This window comes from Sphaerodactylus townsendi, linkage group LG05 (genome assembly GCF_021028975.2).
Source record: "Sphaerodactylus townsendi isolate TG3544 linkage group LG05, MPM_Stown_v2.3, whole genome shotgun sequence".
NCBI lineage: Eukaryota > Metazoa > Chordata > Lepidosauria > Squamata > Sphaerodactylidae > Sphaerodactylus > Sphaerodactylus townsendi.
Window position 1 is genome coordinate 77353018 of NC_059429.1, and position 20150 is coordinate 77373167.

The window sequence follows — 20150 nt, forward strand, 5'->3', positions numbered from 1 at the left end:
TCATCTCTTACCAAGCTTGAAGAGCACAGATGGGATCAATCTCTGTGATGTAAACTATAGCGCCTAAGGCTTTCAGAGCTGCACAACATCCCTTTCCAACCTGAAATACATAAAACCAGCAACAAATTAATATTCATGGGCATTAAACTTTTTCCCACACATGAACTAGACTCTAGTATGACAACACTTTCACCACCTCGCAATGACTGCAGAGACAGTTGACTAGAAACCAGTAATAAGGGTATTGTTTCCCCCCAGTTTCCACAATTTAATTCAGAGTGACTACCTTCTGTGGACAAACCTCTAGTGGAGAGGAGGGAAATAACTGTGAGTGCAGAGGGGGTGGGGAGGTAGGCAAAGAGGTTCCATTTAAAAGCCGAAGGGGCAGACAAGCAAGGCATTCATATAACCCTTTCCTCATCCCTCTACCCAACAGCACTTCCAATAACAGGATGGATTTAAGAATGGTTAAGAAGAGGTGCTGCACAGAGGTAAGCCACAGGGAGGACAAGAGTTTTGCCATTAAAATGGGACAAACCGGGACACAATTATCTTTCTATAGAATTTGGCAATTCCAACTTGAATGTATGGAATTGCTGCGCTGCGGTCATATTTAGTTTGGTCCTAAAGTACAGGTAGTTCAATGATGATATATTCAGAGGATACTGGTAGCGACAATCCTGAAACAGAACAGTCTATGCAAGTTTCCAGATAATTTGGAACATAATGTCCTTTGCAAGCATGTCTTAAACACTTATCAGATTTTATTGAATGAACTCAAATGAGATCCAATATTTTCATCTAATAATGTGCAAATTCCAAATTTGCTAACATCAGCCTGCAATTACCCATTACAGCCATTACAATTAGATACATTATGTACATCATGTTCTGTTAAGATACAATTGCTTTAAATACTCACTTTTTTAAAACCAAGCTAAGAAGCCATTATTAATATAAACAGACAACAAAAACCATGCAAGGATAATTTGCAAAGAGCTGCTAGATCAGCCAGGCTACTGCAGGATCACTTTTTAGAACTCACCTCACCATAGCCACACACCACCACTTGCTTCCCTCCAAACATCACATCAGTTGTCCTCTTCAGGCTGTGGGACATAAAGAAACTCTTATTGAATTAAGTCAGCTGCAATGCAAAGTATGTACTCAACATATTACCTTCACACATCTGAACATCATAAAATGGTTTTGATTTAAACTTGGCAGCAAAATGGGTGCACCAGCACACGATGGAAGCTTGGGGTTGTTTTCTCTTCCTACCACTTTATATCAGACTTACCCGTCTAAAATGGACTCTCTGCAACAGTACAAGTTATCAAATTTCTGTTTAGTGACAGAGTCATTGACATTCATGGCTGGAACACACAGTTTCCCAGCCTTTGACAGCTGATATAATCTGAAAAGAGACATGAAAAAGAATTTTGAGAATTCCATTTAAATATTTGTCAAGAACATGATAATTAAAAGAGAGAGAGAATGTGCCTAAACCAAAGCTCTACATTCTGTGCTTTTTTCTGCTGTGAGAGAGTTTTTGGGTCCCCAATAGATTCTACATCCAGAATCTACAATTTTTAAAAAATACAGAAAAGGAAGCAAATCTGAAGCTAGAAGGTATGTTTAAGGTTCAATGTAACTAGAGTCTTTGATGATCATATAACACTAATTGAAAGCCAATCTCACAAATAATCAACCCGAATTAGAAAACATTTAGGCTCAAGTTTAAGGTAAAATGTGCTATCTAAGCAACCCTGTAAAGTTCTACAACATAGGGTTTTCAAGGCAAGAGATCAGCAGAAGTCATTTGCCATTGCAGTCCTCAGCTACTAGCTCCTTAAATTATTAGGCTAACAGTGCAATTATATTCTTTTAACTCCATTAGTTTAGAGGAGGTAAATTTTTGCTTAGGATTGCACCGTAAGCTTATTAGTGTTCCTAAATTACTCTAAATTTACAGAAATAGAGAAACATGCACTGGAAAGATAGGCTAAGAAATGAGTTAACTGCAAACAATAAAGTCACTGAAAACCACAAAAATAGTTTGTACAAGTACATTAAAAGCTTTGTTACCTGGTACTTGATTACTGATAATTATGTTATCCAGCATCACCCAGATGTTGCCACCATACCCCACATCTCCAAGACCATTTGTGCCCCTCTCACACCTCTCCGGACAGCCAGCTCAATCTCTCTGGTCATTCCTGGGCTTCTGACAGCTGACATTATCTTCAGGGGCTTTCTTCCCCCTCACTCTGCCTCAAGGTGTCTGCTGGAGGGCTTCCCAAGCAGCTGGACCACTTGAGTGTCAACTGCATAAGGCAGCTCCATGGCTTGGGAAGATAGGTGCTGCCAGGCAGATGGGTGTTGCCATGGTGTTCCCAATGTTTGAGTGGGGCTTGGTTGCTTTGGTTTATTTTGGATAGTGGGTGGGGTAGAGCAATAAGTTGAAGTATTTGGCACGTCTGCTTAACCAGCAACCCCATAATCTATGAGTGCAGGATAACAAAGCTTTTACTGTCGTACTGAAATACTGATGAAAAGAAATAGCAGCAGTTCAACTTCTTTAAGTGGTGTTTTTCCCCTTTTATCAACATAAAACACATCAAGAGGAAGCCAAGAGAGGAGTGGCTGGATAGGTGAGTGGCTGGAAGTATTCTTCACATTAATTAAATTTCAAAGTTGAAGTTTTGTGGTATAACAGCTAAGGCTTTTAGCTCAACCAGGCACAATCCTCCCAAGCCTTAGTTAAGGCACTTTACCTAACATATGCTTAACTTCACAGCTCTTAAGTGATGACACCATCAATTCACAAAGGTTTTATGACAACAGAATGAGCTTTACTGATTTTTTAAAAATCTACTGCGGATTGGGGAAGGGGCTATAAAAGAGACCAAAGCTTCCAATGAAAGAAGTACAGCCACAGAATGAGCCAGATTTGCCGGTTCCATTTTGGTTTGTTACCTGTGCACACCCGTCACACTTTCTTCAACAATCCCTCTGATCTTCTTAAATACATTTGGATATTTCTTATAAACCCAGTGGGTCAGGTCTCCTCCATCATCCAAGATCTGAAAATATGACAAATACAATGTTTAGGTCTTCTACTAGTAAGTACCCGCAATAAAGTTAACTTCACTTTAAGGTCAGGGCTTTTCTCATGGACTCATTGATCTAGTCCCATACAAATTAAGAATAAGAAATCTGATGGTCTTGCTACACCATTAATGAGGGAGGGGGGATGCATTGCTGAAGCAATGTAGGTGGTCTGATTTTCTAAAACATAACATGTGGATACACAGAGAAAATGCACGGTGCTGTGAAATCTGAAGTGAGCTCTGTGATGAAATGATGCTTCACCCAAATATCTGTTGTAAGGATTTTCTTCTTTTCTTTTCATATGGTGAGTCTACTCTGTGAATGCTCAGGGGTTAATCAAACTGCCAGTACAAGTATCCAAAGACAGAGTTAAGATTCTTTCCCCCTTCTTTAGTGCCAAACTAAGGAGAGACAATAAAGAAACTTAGTACGATAATTAGGGCAACCAGAAGAGCCGAAGGAGACAGGGGACTCTAGCCTGGTCATGTAGGCAGTGGTGCAGTCTCTGCCCTTGTCCTTTCGTATCTTATTTTGACAAGGCGGTTTGGGGGGCAATGTGCTGCCTTTGAGTAGGTGGACAGTCATTCTTTGAGGCAGTAGAGGAGCAGCAAACATAATAAATAAACAGGCTTTAGAGAAGAGACACTCACAATGTATAAGAAGTGTATAAGACAAAAACAGGGCCTGAACAGCTAACCTAGCATCTGTACTATCTCTATCATAACGAATTAAGTATAGTTTTATGGAAATATTACTGCATGTTTGAACCTATTTAATCTTTCTCTGTGCTCAGTGATGTAATATTTTGCTGCACAGATGTTGGAATTAATTACAAAGTCCCACTCTTTGGATTCATGCTTACCAAGGTAAAAGAGAGTTTGCATTGTTGGTAGGATCTCTAGTAGGCAAGACTTCCAAATCTGGCTTCTTCCTCCCAAGAAAGCAGAGAGGGAGAAGACTCCAATATTTGCAAAGAATGTCACTTCGGCTATTAGACTGCAATTCTATTTGTGACCTGTGATGGCAGCGGAGGAATGGCATGGGATAAAATCTGAACAGGGAACCTCATGTTTAAGACCAATGTCTAAAACCAGCAGACCAGCGGTTTAAGAGCAGTGCAAATCTCTCACTCAGTGTTTTGAAAAAGGGGGTAAAGTGTCATTTTACCACAAGACAAAATCCAGGCAATGAAGTGCATGTTGTACTCCCAGAATAGGAGAAAGATTTAAAAGATATTTTCAGCAACAGTGGAGAAGGTACCCTATTCTTGCAGTAATGAAACAGCAGCCCAAATGTGAATGTTTTGATATACAAGTTCTAGAGGTTTTGTTGCAACAGCCTGCTACAAACAAACAGAAATTTAGTAGTATCCAAAGACTAACAAAAATATATTCCTTTGTAAGTTTTTATGGACTACAAACCACTCTGTCTAATGCAATAGAATATGCTTTCCCCCCTGCCCCCACTTTCATATACAATGAAGATAAGGGTAAACTTTCATAAATCAGAGCTAAGTTCATCAGATGCATGAAGTGTACAATGACTAGGCCAACAGATTTATATTAAAACGCTGCAAACAGAAAGGATCTGTACCTTTATTATAAATGCATCTGATGAAGTGAGCCCTGCCTCGTACAAGTACTTATTACTATTCCTAGTTTGCGTCTCAAAAGTCTAGAGCTATGCAACAACAAGCAGTCTCTGTCTTTCTCTCAATGCATCTACTTGACTTCTCAGGAAGCATGTATCCATCCCATTTTTATCCTCCCCTCCTTGTAAAATAAATAGAATTACATGTTATCCTTACAACCAACCCCCTCTGAGGAATGTTAGGGTAAGAGTCTATGCCTTGCTCAAAACCACATGGTGAGCTCCATGGCTACATAAATATTTGAACTCGGGTCCCCCAGGGTCCAACACTTTATGTACTGAACTTCACCGACACTCTGCTGAGATAAGTATCAACAAGTTAAGAAGCCAAATTAATTTTTCCATTCTTTCAACACAACACATCACAGAACGGGGAACAGAGAACGGCAGAAAAAAAGAGAGAGAGAAACTTTACAGCATGTTCTAAGGAAGCCTACCCTTGACCCAGGAGATCTCAATGATTATCAATTAGTTTCAAATGTTCTGTTATTGAGAAAGGTGACTGAGCAAGTAGTGGTTGGATCAGGCAAACTGTTTAGATCCCTTTCAATGTGGTCTCAGGCCTGGTTATGAGACTGAAACAGCCTTGGTGGCTGGGGTGGATGTCTTGCACTGGAAGATGATTAGGACTGCAACTCTGTTAATTCTCCTGGACATCTCAGCAGCTTTCAATGGTGTCAGTTGTGGTATCCTTCTCAACCACCTATTTGGCCTGGAATTGGGAGGCACCATTCTGGGTTGGTTCCAGAAGTACCTGTAGGGTAGGTTTTAGAAGGTGGCGCTGGGGGACTGTTTTTTTTTTTTTGCCTCTTGACCTTTGGTATACATGGTCCCACAAAGTTCCACCTTGACCTTTATGCTCTTTAACACCTACATAAAACCAGTGGGTGAGGTCAGCTGAAAGCGTGGGCTGGTTCTCACCAGTGCGCAAAAGACACTCAGCTTTATCTCACATTTCCAGCTGATCCCAGGGAGGCAGAAGAAACACTGACATTTCTTGGAGGCAGTTTTTGAATAGATGGGGGCAATAAACTGAGGCTTAATCCTGATCAGATGGAAGTGCTACTGGTGGTCAAAAGGTCTGAGATCTTTTACCAGCTTTGACTGGTTAGCCAGCTGCAGTCCTTGTGGGACAGAAGAGATCAGGCCACTGTGGTACATGCCCTGGCTACATCAAGATTGGATTACAGCAATGTACTCTTTGTGGGGCTGAGAAATGTTTGGAAACTTCAAGGGGTACAGAACGCTGCTGCTAACATGTTGACTGGAGTGGATCATAGTGACCATATCACTCCAGTCTTGGCCCACCTACACTTGCTTCCAATTTGTTTCCAGGCACAATTCAAAATGCTCATCTTGACCTTTAAAATCCTATATGGTTTGAAACCGAAATACCTGAAGGACAGTCTAATCTTTTATTAGCCTGTCCAACAGTTACAGTCATTTTCAATGGCCTGCTTTGGGAGATTCAGCCATTCCCTTCTGCTGCCATCTTATGCTAGTAGATTAAGACTTTTTTTGTTTTATTTGGCATTCCTTCAATGGCCCTCCTTCCCAACCCATGTTTCATGATTTGCATGTATTTTAACTGTATTACATGCATTTTTTGCTCTAACACTTTTAAAGTTGTTTTAATTAGGTATTTTGGGGAGAGGGGGTTATTATAATAGTTTTAATTATTTTACCGTGTATGTTTTAAATTGTTAGCCATTTTGGCAGGCCTTCTAAGGGCAAAAAAATGGGATACAGATATTGTAAATAAATAAAAATAAATAAATTACCATGTTGGCCTGCCATCCATCCACATTAACACAGCGGTCAATGCACCACCAAAAATCATCCTCAGACTCCCCCTTCCAGGCAAACACAGCAACACCTAATAAGAAAAAAAAGTTGCACTTTGTCGAAGCAGGAGCACTCCAAGCACCCTTGGCATTAAGCCAGGACTGACACAGAGAAGCCGAGGCAAGATGCTCTTACCCTAGCACTTCAGCGTCATCTGCACCAGCACATGTAACTGAAGCTTGCCCATGCATTGTATATTTGAAAGAAGCTTTGCTAGGGCTCCAGACTGAGAATCCAAGAATCTATTGAACTAATAATGAAATTCTGGAAACACTTTCCTGGGAGTAAGCCCCACTGAATAGACCTGAGTAGGATTCCAAATAGATCTGCTTAGCATTGCTCTTTAAATGTCCGAGAGCCAGCAAACAGCATGTTTCGTACCAACTTATTTTGCTTTCCTCTGTTTAGACAATTTGAATGACCAGGCTATTTGAAGAGTCATTAGCTCAGCAACATGAATAATTAATAGGACCCTGATATCTTGCAGCAGTCCCTAGATGCTGAAGTATAACTAAAGACAAGGTTCAGTCACAGCCCACCCTACTCCAGAATCATACTGTATTGTACAATCTACAAAATGTTTTTGGCATCCCTTGCTCAGAACTATATAACTAATTCCTATTTCTCGCTTGCTAGGTTTAGAATTCCCCTAGACTGGATTCTTGGCTGGAATATGCAGGAATGGAGAGCATAGTAAAATAAAGTCCTATGGCTCCTTAAAAAATAAATGTATTATGCCTTCAGGTTTTTACAGGCAAGAGCTGCATCCACAATAGGGCAAGAAATCTAAAACGAAACAAGTTCTCATTTGTGTTCTGCCAACAAGTTCAAGGGAGTCAGCCTGGGTGTGGAATATTTCTTTGTACAAAACTGGCAGAATGCTCAATAAGGCTGGTCATGTAGTGAATTTACAAAAATATTAGAACAGTGAATTTGGCAACTGTATTTTCCCTTCATTCTTTTCACCCGCAAATTTTAGTAAGCCAGACAGATAAGCATTAAAGTCATACAAATTTAGCACAAGCTCAGCAATAATGTGGTATTTTACTACGACTGATAACATTTTTAATGATCATTTTACTGGGGAGAGGGGGGGAACGACCCATTAAGATTGACAGTCAGTTTGACTGTCTATTATTTGACCAGTCAAATATTCAATGGAGCCAAGAAAGCCACTGTGTGGGTGGTAGCTTATCTTTTAAATTTCACTATTTTTAGTAAGGGCAAATATGTGTGCTGCTTGCCTCCCAGCCCTGAAGCAATCATGGGAAGACATAGCAACATAGCTATCATAGCAAGGCTTCTCCTTCAGGCTGTCTGCTACAACTAAAAGCATCCACAAACAGACTTTTGTTTTAATGTATTGTCGAAGGCTTTCACGACCGGAATCACTGAGGTGTTGTGTGGTTTCCGGGCTGTATGGCCGTGTTCTAGCAGAATTCTCTCCTGACGTTTCACCTGCATCTGTGGCTGGCATCTTCAGAGTATCTGACTTTTGTTTTTATTCATTGGAATTGCTCTGCTTTTATTTTAAAATGGAGGTGTTTTTAAAAAAAGTTTTTTCTAACTATAGGTATCTCATTCCAGGAAAAACAAAGAACAGTTTTCCAACACTGCCAGGCTACAGTAATAATACAAAACAACTTTTTAAAGTTCCTTGTTTTACAACAGCTGATTTGCTTCCAAAATTAACAAAAGCATCAAACCCATCGATGATTCATTTTTTTATTCTAAAAAAATGTTTTTAAAACTACCTGAACACACACACCCCTAAAGTGTGTCTTCCTTTTTTTGTGAGCTTTAGTTGATAATGTATTTATACATTGCTCTGTCCTTTCTCCACTGTTCTAAAGTACGTCTGTTCCACAGTGCCAATTCCTACATTCCTACCTGCTGATTAGTGGGAGAAAAAGAGGAATGGCATTCAGTGACATCACTATTACACAGGCAAACCTAAAACAGAGATTTATATCTGCAGATAGAGTTTTCTATTATTAGCTAGTAATCAAATGGATCAGCAAATAAAACATAAACTTGTGACAACAGAATTTTTGTAAGGATCTTTTCACATCGAAACATCGAAGCCCATTTCTTTCACGCGTGATGCCACTTATTCAATCGTTACGTGATTTTCCTTCAAATTTGTGTTGGGGGAAAATCTCTTTTTGTGATTGTCACAAGCCTGCATAGTTAGTATCAAACTGCAGCGTACTGATAATTGAGCTTCATGCTTTAAATTTCACATTTCTGCAGTTCCTAATCCTATTACATTGTTTATTAGATGCATCATCCTACTGATTGCACAGAGTGTCACTGTGTAATCTGCCCTGAGTTTCACTGAGAACGGTGGCCCATAAATAGCATAAATAAATACAAATAAAAATAACTAGAGAGACTCTACCATGCATGTTGTACACCATGTACTATTAAGCATTCAAGAGTGTGATGGAGCTAATAAGAACTGCATCAAATAAAAATCATTTGTATTTGTGACTCCAGCCATTGTTCTTTACTTACCAGCCTCAGCCAATGCAGCAGCCACCTCATTCTGTGTGGAATAAATATTGCAAGCAGACCAACGGCACTGAGCTCCTAGTGCACATAGTGACTCAATCAATACCTGAGAAACAAAGCGAATACACAATCAACCTGAACAGCAATGGAAACAGCTGACTGGGAGTTTTGTTCATACAAGGTTAGAACTAAAATGTTATTTACTTCATTTAAGTGTATAACCCACAGTTCTCCAAGGACTCAAGACAACAACTTTCCGAATCATCTTCAAGGTGTGAAGACCTTAACTAAGACCTTTAAGGCCTTACGCGGCCTGGGACCCTCGTACCTGAGAGACCGCATTACCCCATATGCCCCTATTTGGCCTCTGCAGTCAGCAGAGGCAAATTTGCTGGTGGTTCCTGGCCCCTCAATGATGCGGCTGGCCTCTACTCGGGCCAGGACCTTTATGGCCCTGGCCCCTGCCTGGTGGAACACTCTTCCTCCAGCTGTCCGGGCCCTGTGGGATCTTGGCGAGTTCCACAGGGCCTGTAAGACGGAGCTGTTCCGCCGGGCCTTTGGCGTGTCCAGTCACTGAGTGGCGCCCCCCTGCCCCCATGCTTTATGCATTCTTTTACCATCTGAATTTTGGTTATCTATGTTACCCTCCTAGAGAGGAGTCTGGCCTCTCCTTCTTCTTTTTGGGGAGATTTTAATGAACTGGGCTATAGGACGCCTGTCATTGATGTGTCAACCGCTGTTTTAATGGTTTTTAATGGATTTTAGTTATATACTGATTGTTGTGTGGTCACTATTGTGAACCTTATTTAATTGTATATATATTAATGTTGTGCGCCGCCCAGAGCCCCTTGGGGATGGGGCGGTTTATAAATCGAAAAAATAAATAAATAAATAAATAAATAAATAAATAAATAAATAAATAAATAAATAAATAATACTTGCAAGACATATGATAATGCTTTCCCCACACTTCTACAGCCATTTTACCCATTATCTATTTAGCAATACATCTCGGTCAGATGTACCCCCCCCCACACACACACACACACACACACACACACACACACACACACACACACACACACACACACACACACACACACAGAGCGCACTTAAATTCTGGTGTTGCCAGAATGCAGTGACGCATGTGTGCACGCACGCACACACACACACAAACAGATGGCTCAGTAACTAGTAACTTATCTCCCTCTGCTGGAAGGGATGGATGACCTGTGCAGATGGCATTTACAAGAAAAAACTAGCTTGCATACGTGTTGCAGAAGGGGAATACTCACCGCGGTCTGCGCTGTAATGTGAGTACATCCTACAATTTTAGCTCCAGCTAAAGGCTTTTCCCCCTGAGCTCGTTTTCTTAGCGAAATCAGGGCAGACATGTCTATAAAAGCACAGATAAAGATCTTTTAAGGAAGTTCAAAACAAGCCAGCCACTTGTGTTTCCAGATTTAAGCAAGTCGAAGAAATAAGCATATGTGAAGAGATACTAGCTAACGGTCACTCTAGAGAAGAAAAGGCCAGTGGTGCCCACCCTCTTGGATGGAAAATGGACAAATTGGCCCTGTAGAGAAAAAAGATGAACGTTGTCAAAAAGCATACAGCACAAAGGTCTGAATCCGCTCCACATTTCAAGGGTCACAACCTATTAATTTATCTCTCCTATTCACATGGTGACACTCTTTACATGATGCTGGTGACAAGGTTAGGAATCCAGACCATCAGTAACATGACTTGTCGGTAAGATCTTGAGGGGTCAAGAAGATCTTGAGGAGTTTCAAAAAAGCTAGGCCACTGAGATGATTGTCCCACCTTGGCAGCACCCTAACTCTTTTGAATATAGTTCTCAAAAACCAGAGGAGGTCAGTCCAACAACCCATCCTTTACCTTGCTCTGCTATTTCTATTTCTCGGCGCCCAAACTCTGCCTGCTTGATATTTTTAACACAGAAATTGCTGCTGCCCTTGGAATTAGTTTGCTGCTTTTCTCGAGGGGAAACTTCATCATCGGAGCTGTCTGTGTAGGATGCCGCTACAAGAACAAACACAAGACATGCTTTATGAGAACAGAATATACATGAAGGAGGATCAAGACAATCATGATGTCTTACCCAGTACTGACATTTTACCATCTGTGCCATTTTAACTATATTCTGACAGTTCATCTAAACCTGGTCAATCTGCTTCCTATTTCAAGTATTTCACTTCTGGGCTTGTATACCCTAGCATAAGTTGGCACCATGCGGGTTTCAAAAACTGCATGATATCAACTTCCTTGAAAGATTATTAGCAGACAAAGCACAACATATTAATTAAAATTTTAGACTGTCTTTCAAACTAACCAAACTAATAAATCAAGAAATCTTACATGGACCTCAAGGTGCTTTATTCTTATGGTAAAGGAACAGGTAAGTAGATAATAAACATTTTTTCCAACAAACAGCATGGTACTGAAAATTCTGGCTTTGTGTATGCAAAACACATGGGACATAAGAAGGGTCAGTCAGACTATTTATATACAGTGAGGAGGATGACTTTTGTAACATTTAAAGCCAGAACAGACTGAGTTTTCCAACAAAAACAGCTGTGAATGGACAAGAGAAAGGCTGTTACAGAGTTCCAACCATGATGGAGAAAGATGTTTAGCCAGGACGTTGCTTCTAACCGAAAGGTCAGTACTGAAACTGCTATGTATTGCAATGTCATGTTCGGTTTTGAAATTCCTCAGTGACGTCCTTAAAATAAAAGACTAGTTTCTCTTTCAAGTCCTTAGTCAGTGTAGATTTAGAACAGCCATACTCCTGTAGGGGCTCTGGAACCATAATTAGCCCTTTGACATGCCACCTGTGGCTGAGCAGTTCTCCACTGTGGTTCCCATCCCATATCTCAAGAAAATGGGCAAGGCAAGCTTGTAGTTACCACCTAGAGATGTGAAGGGCCAGAAAAAATCTGAAAGGTTTGGAGAAAAAAATGATGAAAAAAATGGGAAATTTGGGGAAGCATTACTTTTTTTTGTAGAATGAATTGAATGCTTCTTAAAGCAAAGTTTTTCTCATTCCAAATATATAGTGTGAAAAAATCTGAGGACTATTATGACCAGGGAACACTTGCCCCATATCACAAAAACATTTGTTCTACAACCACATTAATAGGGGTGTTAGGACATAAAATTCTCTTGTGACACACAGAAAGGAAAACACCCCCATGCACGATGACGACCAATGGGGAGGACCATTTGCTGCACTGCTAGGAAGGGGCAAGATTACTTTCTTTTAATATCTTGACCTGGAACAGTAAAAAACTGGGAAGCACCATAAGAACTCCTTGGCTAGATGCATACCTGGTGGGCAATAAAGGGACTCAGCACCCATTACAAGTTCAATCAAACTGAACCCCTTCCAGCCAGGGAAGAAAGAGTTAAACAATTCAGCTCATTCAGTGAAAGCTGAACAAACTGAGGAGCCTGAGTTGGCAGGAAATATGGAATATTTCCAGATTTAAGTTTGGCTATTAGAATGTACAATGCTAATTTATATTTATATTTATATGTATAATATAGACATAGTATTTTCAAGATTTTTTTGTTTAAGTGTAAATGTTTTTGTCAATTATTACTAAGTTATATGTTTAATGATAATACATTATTAAAACATTCAGGAGTTTCAATGTTACAAAGTTGATCAATATTTAAATATGCTGGTTAGATTAACCTACTGTGACAGGATGAAAGTATTTCTATCCCAATACTTGCCTTTACTTAGTATAGAATTTGTCTCTACTTCAACTTTTATTTTTTTCTTATCAGATCTCAAAGAATTAATCAATATGTGTTGAATCAATCAATATTTATTACGGTCATAGATCAGAAGTTATCAAGTATAAAATACAAGATCCACATTTACATTTCCGGACTAAAATCAGAGAATAAAATTGAGGAAACCAATATGTGCTGAAGTGTTAAAGTGCGAAAGTTTCCAACTGTTTCTCAAGTACTGGGTATAGGAGTCAGGGTAAAACTACCATTACCCCAGCAGCTACCAAGGAAAAGAGCAATAGCCCAAGGTGGGGTGGTGATGGTCTCCCTCCCGTTCAGCGTGCTCTCCTTTGAGAACTTTAACAGTCTCTTTCTCGCACCTGTGCAGCCTGGCCTCATGCCTGGGAGAGAGCAAGAAGTCAGAGGGAAGTTGAAGATCACAGGTTTCTTACAGCTTCACAATGCTGCAGGCTGGCTCAGAGAAGGCTTCTGTAGTGGGAAGCCTTTTGCCTTCCTTGTTGCCTTCACGCTCTCCCTGGAACGAGGCAGAGTATCTCTGGCCCTCTCACCTTCATCTGAGCTGTGAGCCTTGTGCCAGGGACAGAGAATAAAACAACAGTGAGGGAAGTCAAGAGTACACAGGATTCCCACTGTAGGATCCTCACTGCTGCAACTGGCTTGGAGTTTCCCAAGGGAATTCTCAAGGCCTGACTGAAGCAGGCTGCTGCAGAGAGAAGAACTCTTGACTGCTCTTTACTTCCATCTCAGTTTTCTTGCTCCCTTCCCCTTGTTCCAGATACATAAGGATTGGCTGAGGTTCAGCAGTGCTGGGGAAGATAACCCTACATGTTCCGAGGTACTTTGGAAAAACATTATCCTTACATATTCAGTGGTAATAGTTACAATATTATTATTTCGTGTGGGTGTTTGGCAGGATGGCATACAGGGCATGTAGTCGTCATGTGGCTCTTTTCATTGATTTTGAATGTGGCTCTCTACAAACTGTCGAGTGAGTACCACTGGCTCACAGGAAAAATGAACTATTGCTGCCCACAGGTATGCAGAACCAAACTATTTAAAGCAGAAAGCAAATTATGATTGTATGCCTGCAGAGTTGTTTGTATTGGTGATGTCTGTTAGGATGAATCCAAGATAGAAATAATTAACTTTAGAAGCAGAGGAAGCCCAATTAACACCAATTGGGAAGAAAAAACTCTCTCTGGATCAGCGTCTGAAATACACAGATTTTTCCTACCTTGACAGGCTATTACTAAGCCAGTCACTGCCTTTCATCGTATCAAGCAATATAAGCAACCCAATCCAGTCCTTTAACTACTACTGGTGCTACAACACTGCTGAAAAGTGGCATAAATTAATGCTCGTAATTGTACAAACCAAATGGGAAATACAGGAAAAGAGAAGTAAAGACCTACCAGAACTATAGCTATCAGTGGAAGACTGTGAAATGGAACGAGATAGGGACCTGCGACCAGTCTTGGTTGGGAACTTGGTGAATTCTTGCATATCATCTGCAAACTGGATTTGCTGAACAATAAGCACAAACAGACAATACTTATTATTTATCAATAGGTTTTTTTCCCCCAGAGATCTCACAACATGAACTTTACAGGTTAGGATTATGCTTGCTGAAAATGAGACCCCCACAGCAGGGCTTCATCCTTGTTCTTCTGTATAATGGTGGATTTCTGTCCACTACTTACTGTCATCAGGTGCGTATGGAAGCAACACAAATTCATTTATCCTCCTTAAAAATATCTATATATTACCCCTCCAGAAGGAACTCTAAAGAATAGTTGATAATATTATATCAGATAAAAAATATGAAATGCATTCTGCACAGCCAGTCATATGGTAAAAATCATCTTGCTACTAAAGCAAATCAGTCATGCATGCTGATTCAGTAACGACAATAACGGCATGACAAGAGCCAGCCTAATATCTCTACAACAACAAACTGTGCCTTACAAGAACACATGCCACTTTTGGGAGATGTGATCATATTCCAATTGAATAAGTTACATTTTCTCAGTTAAGAAACTATTTAACAATAATTCAAAAGAATTTAAATGACAGTACTTTAAAATAATCACACATTACATCAAATACTATTCAATTTGAAAAGTTTACTAGCTGGAGAAAGAATTCTAGAATACAAACCAAATATTCCTCAATTGTCGGGACAAACCTTTGCCAAACCATTTTTTTCTACTGTGTTCAAGTTTCACAAACAATGATCAACCTTTGTACATGCTCACAATTACCATTAGTCAAAACCACTGTTTGTGCATACTACTGATTCAGTTTCACAAACTGATATATTCACCATAAATATAGGTAGATGAATTTCTTTAGACTGTGATAGGACTATTTGAGTAGGACATCAAATGGCATCCAGTTAGTTACTGTACTTCACAACTGAGAACGTGGGAATTGACTCTGGAAAGGGCCCTCATTCGCTCCCCCAGGGTATAACTGTTCTTAATGCAAGTCTGCAGTCTGCATCACCCGCCATTGCTTCCTTTAGATATATGTAGCTCAGACAGCATCAGGCAGGTATGGATGGCAGAGGTGAGATGGTAATCTGAAGCTATCCATACTTCCCTAAATACTACTGCATCTGTGTATGGTTCTCCAGTTGCACAGTGGCAGATAGGAAGGCGCTCCAAAGGATGATCACTACTGCACAGAGGATTATCGGCTGCCCTCTCCCCTCCTTGGAAGAACTCTATAATTCCCGAAGCCTAAAAAAAGCCCAAAATATTCTGAGAGACCCGTCTCATCCAACACACTCTCTTTTTGAACTGTTACCATCCGGCAGACGATACAGGTCTATCAAAACTAGGACAAAGAGGCTTAGAGACAGCTTCTACTCTAGAGCTGTGGCTATGCTAAACTCCACGGCTTCATGTTGATATGTTTGGGGCTGTGTAGGGATGGGTGGAGGAAGGGGAAAGTGAGGATGGGGTATGAGTCTGAAATTGTGTGCATCGAGGAATGCTGCTGTAAATTTCGTTGTGCGTGCACAATGACAATAAAATGCTTATGCTTATGATACAAGAATGGCTTTTTAAAAACCCAGACAGTTCACTGGGTAACATCTTTCCAGAATCAAGCAGCTCAACAACAAAAGAAAACAAAAAACCCCTACAGCTGACTATTTCAGCTTACAAATCCCCCGTGCTGCCTGCAAGGCTACGCAGGCAGCACAATAGCAAGGGGAGTTCTGAGAATTAGAGCTGGAAGACAGAGTCCTGGATAAAAGAGAGGGGAAAGGTTGCCTGCTATATTTACACTTACATAAGAATTAAGCCTCTGATGATGGTGCGGCATAATAGGTAGACTAGAACTGGGAAAATTGGGCTCAAAGGAGGAAGAATCATGTATGCTACCCTGAGCTCTGTGGGGAAAGGGCAGCATAAAAATGCACTAAATAAATAACAGCCCAATATCTTTTTGTAAGCCTATTTATATAGACTCAAGGGTTTTTAAAAATAATGAATAATACATTGCTAGTATTATCTTTTATTTTGTCCTAACAAAAAATGGAGGGAAATCTATATAATCTATATCGATAATGCGGTTGGCCTCCACACGGGCCAGGACCTTTACAGCCCTGGCCCCGGCCTGGTGGAACGCTCTCCCTCCAGCTGTCCGGGCCCTGCGGGACCTTGGTCTTTTATATGTTATTTAAATGTTATTTAATTGTATTGCCTTACATATTGTACACCGCCCAGAGCCCTCCGGGGACGGGGTGGTATAAAAATCTAAAATAATAATAATAATAATAATAATAATAATAATAATAATAATAATAATAATAATAATAATAATAATAAATAAGTGAAGTTTGATCAAAGCAAACCTGTGTCAAAGGTTCTTGAATTCTATAAGAGAAACACACTGTTCACTATGTCATGAGGCAATTTAGTTCTGAGAAATAAGCAATAATAGGTTGTTCCTTGAGATGAAGTCCTTTGTCCATTAATCTATTTGCACTTCCTCTGTAGTGCTCTTTGCTTCATGTCAGACTCACTAACCCTTGTTTAATAAATACCTAGTATAGATTTATGTAAGTTCTACAGATAAGACCAACCAGTAATGACTGGGTTCAAAAGCTTTATGCATCTTAAATACCAATTTATTATACTTAACAGAAGAATTCAGGACTCTGTACTGCGTTCAGATATTATCAGTGACATCTGATAAGCCATATCTTAGCTGAAAAACTCCCAAAGGAATTTGCGCCTTGATCAAATGTTGAACTATGTTCCCTCATGACCACGGGCTGAAACTTATGAAGCCCTTTTGCTCACCTTGAGCACAGGTGCTTTCCTTGAGCACAGAAAGCCTTTTTCCGATGCAAGAGATTCTTTTGTTGGCACAAGAACCTGCTGCACCAGGGGAAGGTTCCTTTGCATTGAGGGAAGCTGAACAGATCCATTAAGTTCCCAAGTGGTATAAAAGCAACAAAAGCAGCGAATTAATTTTAATGAATGAACCACTACTTAAAAAAAACAACACCAGATTATGGCAATAATGAATCAAAGTAATCTCTTAATGGCCAAGTCAAATACACTCCACTCTGCTCAAGAAGCTGCATCACCCATTAAGATCACCAATGGCTACTCAACAGCTTTCCGGGGTCTCAGGCACAGCAGGTCTTCCACATCACCTACTTTCTCATCCCCTGATCCTTTTAGCTGGAGATGCCAGGGACTGAACCTGGGGCTTTCAACATACAAAGCAGATACTCTACACTGAGCCACACTGCTGCCGTTTCACAGGATTGGTACAAATCAACCACAAGCACACTAAAAAAATAGATCCCCCCTTTATATAAATATTTTAAAATATATTTATGTAAATATATTTTAGAATGTCTTGAAATATGGCTTAGAGGGAAGCTTATCTTTAATACAAAACTGCATGTCTACACATAACCTTTTAACAGTCAATCCATTAATTTCTACCGAACACATTAAGCAAAAGCATGATGTCAAACTTTATAAACATGAATCAACAGATCATATGCTATCATGGCACATTATGAATGACGGACAACCACACAGCAATTATAAATCCCATTAGACAAAGAGGTCTGTGTTTTTACTTTCCCTTAGAAATTAATGATATTGAAATACGCTGGGCTGTGCCTTTAATTTCCATTTAATGGAAACACACTATACCGCCCCATAACTACTTGCCTTACCTTCAAAGAGCTTTGAGCATTTCATCAATGTCGTGCCTTGCTTATGTAAAGTGAGTGCCAAACTGAAACCTGTTAATTCGATAATCACCCAACTTGTCTGTAAGCAGATAATTATTTAGTGCAAAACGCATGTGGAATATATGTGGATTACGCTGCTAAATTGCTTCAAGTGTTTTATTTAGTTGTGAACCAGTATGTCTTTAACAACTGTTTTACATGATAGAAGAGATTTAAATAATCTAAGAAGTCTTCTTTAGTGACCTTAATTGGTATTTTAATCACAGATTTAAAATAGCCTTGAACAAAATAAAAGGTACTCTACCACCTCATTGCCCTACCCTTTGTTCTCATTGGGCCAAGCACGGAAAGTAGTCCTTTGGTATGGTTAAACAAAACAGAAGTTCATCTTAAAAACTAACAACATTTCAATATGAGCTTTCATGGATCACAGCTCACTTTCTCAGGTAACAAAGGAAGTCAGCTGTGACTCATTAAACCCCACATAGAAATAAATATTTTAAGTCTTTAAGGCGACTCTTGAGTTTTGTTTTATTTTGTGGTAAGAAGCTAACATGGTTACCCCTTTGTAATCATCTTTGGTATGGGATGAAGGGAGTGATAGGGTGCCTATGGGACTTGCTGACTCTGCGGCCAGGGAAGCATTTTGGTCCATCTCAGGGTAGCCGCCCAATAAAACTAGTTCATTGTCAGGATGTTATCTTCTAGAGCCACCTTTTTATCCAAAGATGCTCCATTCAGAACCGCCTGTGTCGTGCCTTTACCTTTCATTATTCAGGCATTGCTGGTATCAACAAGTAGGGACGCTCTGGTTGATATGGCAATGCCAAGTTTAAAAAAAGCTTTAAACCACACACTAAAACCGCATACATAAACAACTTGGAAATATCAGTCACCATCGAAGCACTGTTACACAAATGCCTACCCCCATATAATTGTTCTTTGCAGAAGCCAGAGATGTTCCAAATTAAGACTTTTCAGCCATGAAGTAGCTATGTGTCCTGAGGTAAGACAATATGATTCAGCTTAATTCCTGAGCAACTATAATAAAAGGAGAACACTAACCTATTTTACCAGATGATAAGGATTACTTTGAATATGTGCAAAATTCTTTGAAGATTTCAAAGCACTATATAAATGACTTGGACTACATAATGAGAACTTACTGGATTTGTTAAAAAGAGCTAATTCACTTGCGCCATTTTATCTCAGACAGACAATAATCACTTGAGACTACCTAAAAGTTGGTATTTGAACACAGGGGAAATGTTTGCTCAGAATCAAGTTTTCAGTTGGAGGATAAGAAACCTTCAGTTATAGAAACGTTTGTACATTCTGGAACAGAGGAGAGACAAAAAAATTAAAAATCAAGGATGATCAGTACACAACACACCTACATAGAAAAAGTCATAGCATATTATACGTAGCATATTATACAGACCAATAATCCAGGTTATAGCCTATCATAGTGGCATTAACATATAGTTGATGGCCAGAAGTTCATGGACACAAATTCACACAATTTGTGAATTTCATATATTTCTGCATTATATCCACACATATAAACCTTAAGCATACCTTTTTTTTCAGAAGTACAGATTAGCAGAAGATTCCCATTTTCCCAAAGGTCCCTTTTTATCTAGAGGTAAGATTCTCTTGCTGCTTATCCAGTGCTCCATTTTGTCCAACAGCATTTGCCCAGAATACAAGGAGAAGCATACCAAGTTGTGACTGAATCAGGCATTTAAGCTCTAAAAAGGACAATTTGGATCTAAGAAACTGCTTGTTAATGAAATCAACTACTGAATTTACCACCGTAATCCCTGCACCAGCTTTAAAGGAGCTCATCTGAACTGTGCGGCTTAGTAAAATCTGTCCTGTCTAAAAATATTATCAAACATTGCAAGCGGCTTACTAATGAAATGAATTACTCCAGCATTAAATCAACTGCAAACTTAGAGAGCAATCAGACAGGTGTTTGACAGGGACTGCAATACAGCCCCGGGGGAGGGGG

General features: G+C 39.8%; 1 protein-coding gene across 2 annotated transcripts in view; it reads right to left on the reverse strand.

Moving 5' to 3' along the window:
- Positions 1 to 20150, reverse strand: part of AHCYL1 (adenosylhomocysteinase like 1) — a 59243-nt gene that overhangs the window by 13922 nt on the left and 25171 nt on the right. For both annotated transcript variants that reach the window (XM_048496592.1, XM_048496594.1), the window contains exons 2-10: positions 14322 to 14433; positions 11023 to 11166; positions 10419 to 10519; positions 9127 to 9229; positions 6546 to 6640; positions 2980 to 3086; positions 1301 to 1417; positions 1046 to 1109; positions 12 to 100 (exon numbers count right to left, since the gene is read on the reverse strand). In XM_048496592.1, coding sequence (XP_048352549.1) covers positions 12 to 100; positions 1046 to 1109; positions 1301 to 1417; positions 2980 to 3086; positions 6546 to 6640; positions 9127 to 9229; positions 10419 to 10519; positions 11023 to 11166; positions 14322 to 14433 — 932 coding nt within the window. The remainder of the gene's footprint in view (positions 1 to 11; positions 101 to 1045; positions 1110 to 1300; positions 1418 to 2979; positions 3087 to 6545; positions 6641 to 9126; positions 9230 to 10418; positions 10520 to 11022; positions 11167 to 14321; positions 14434 to 20150) is intronic.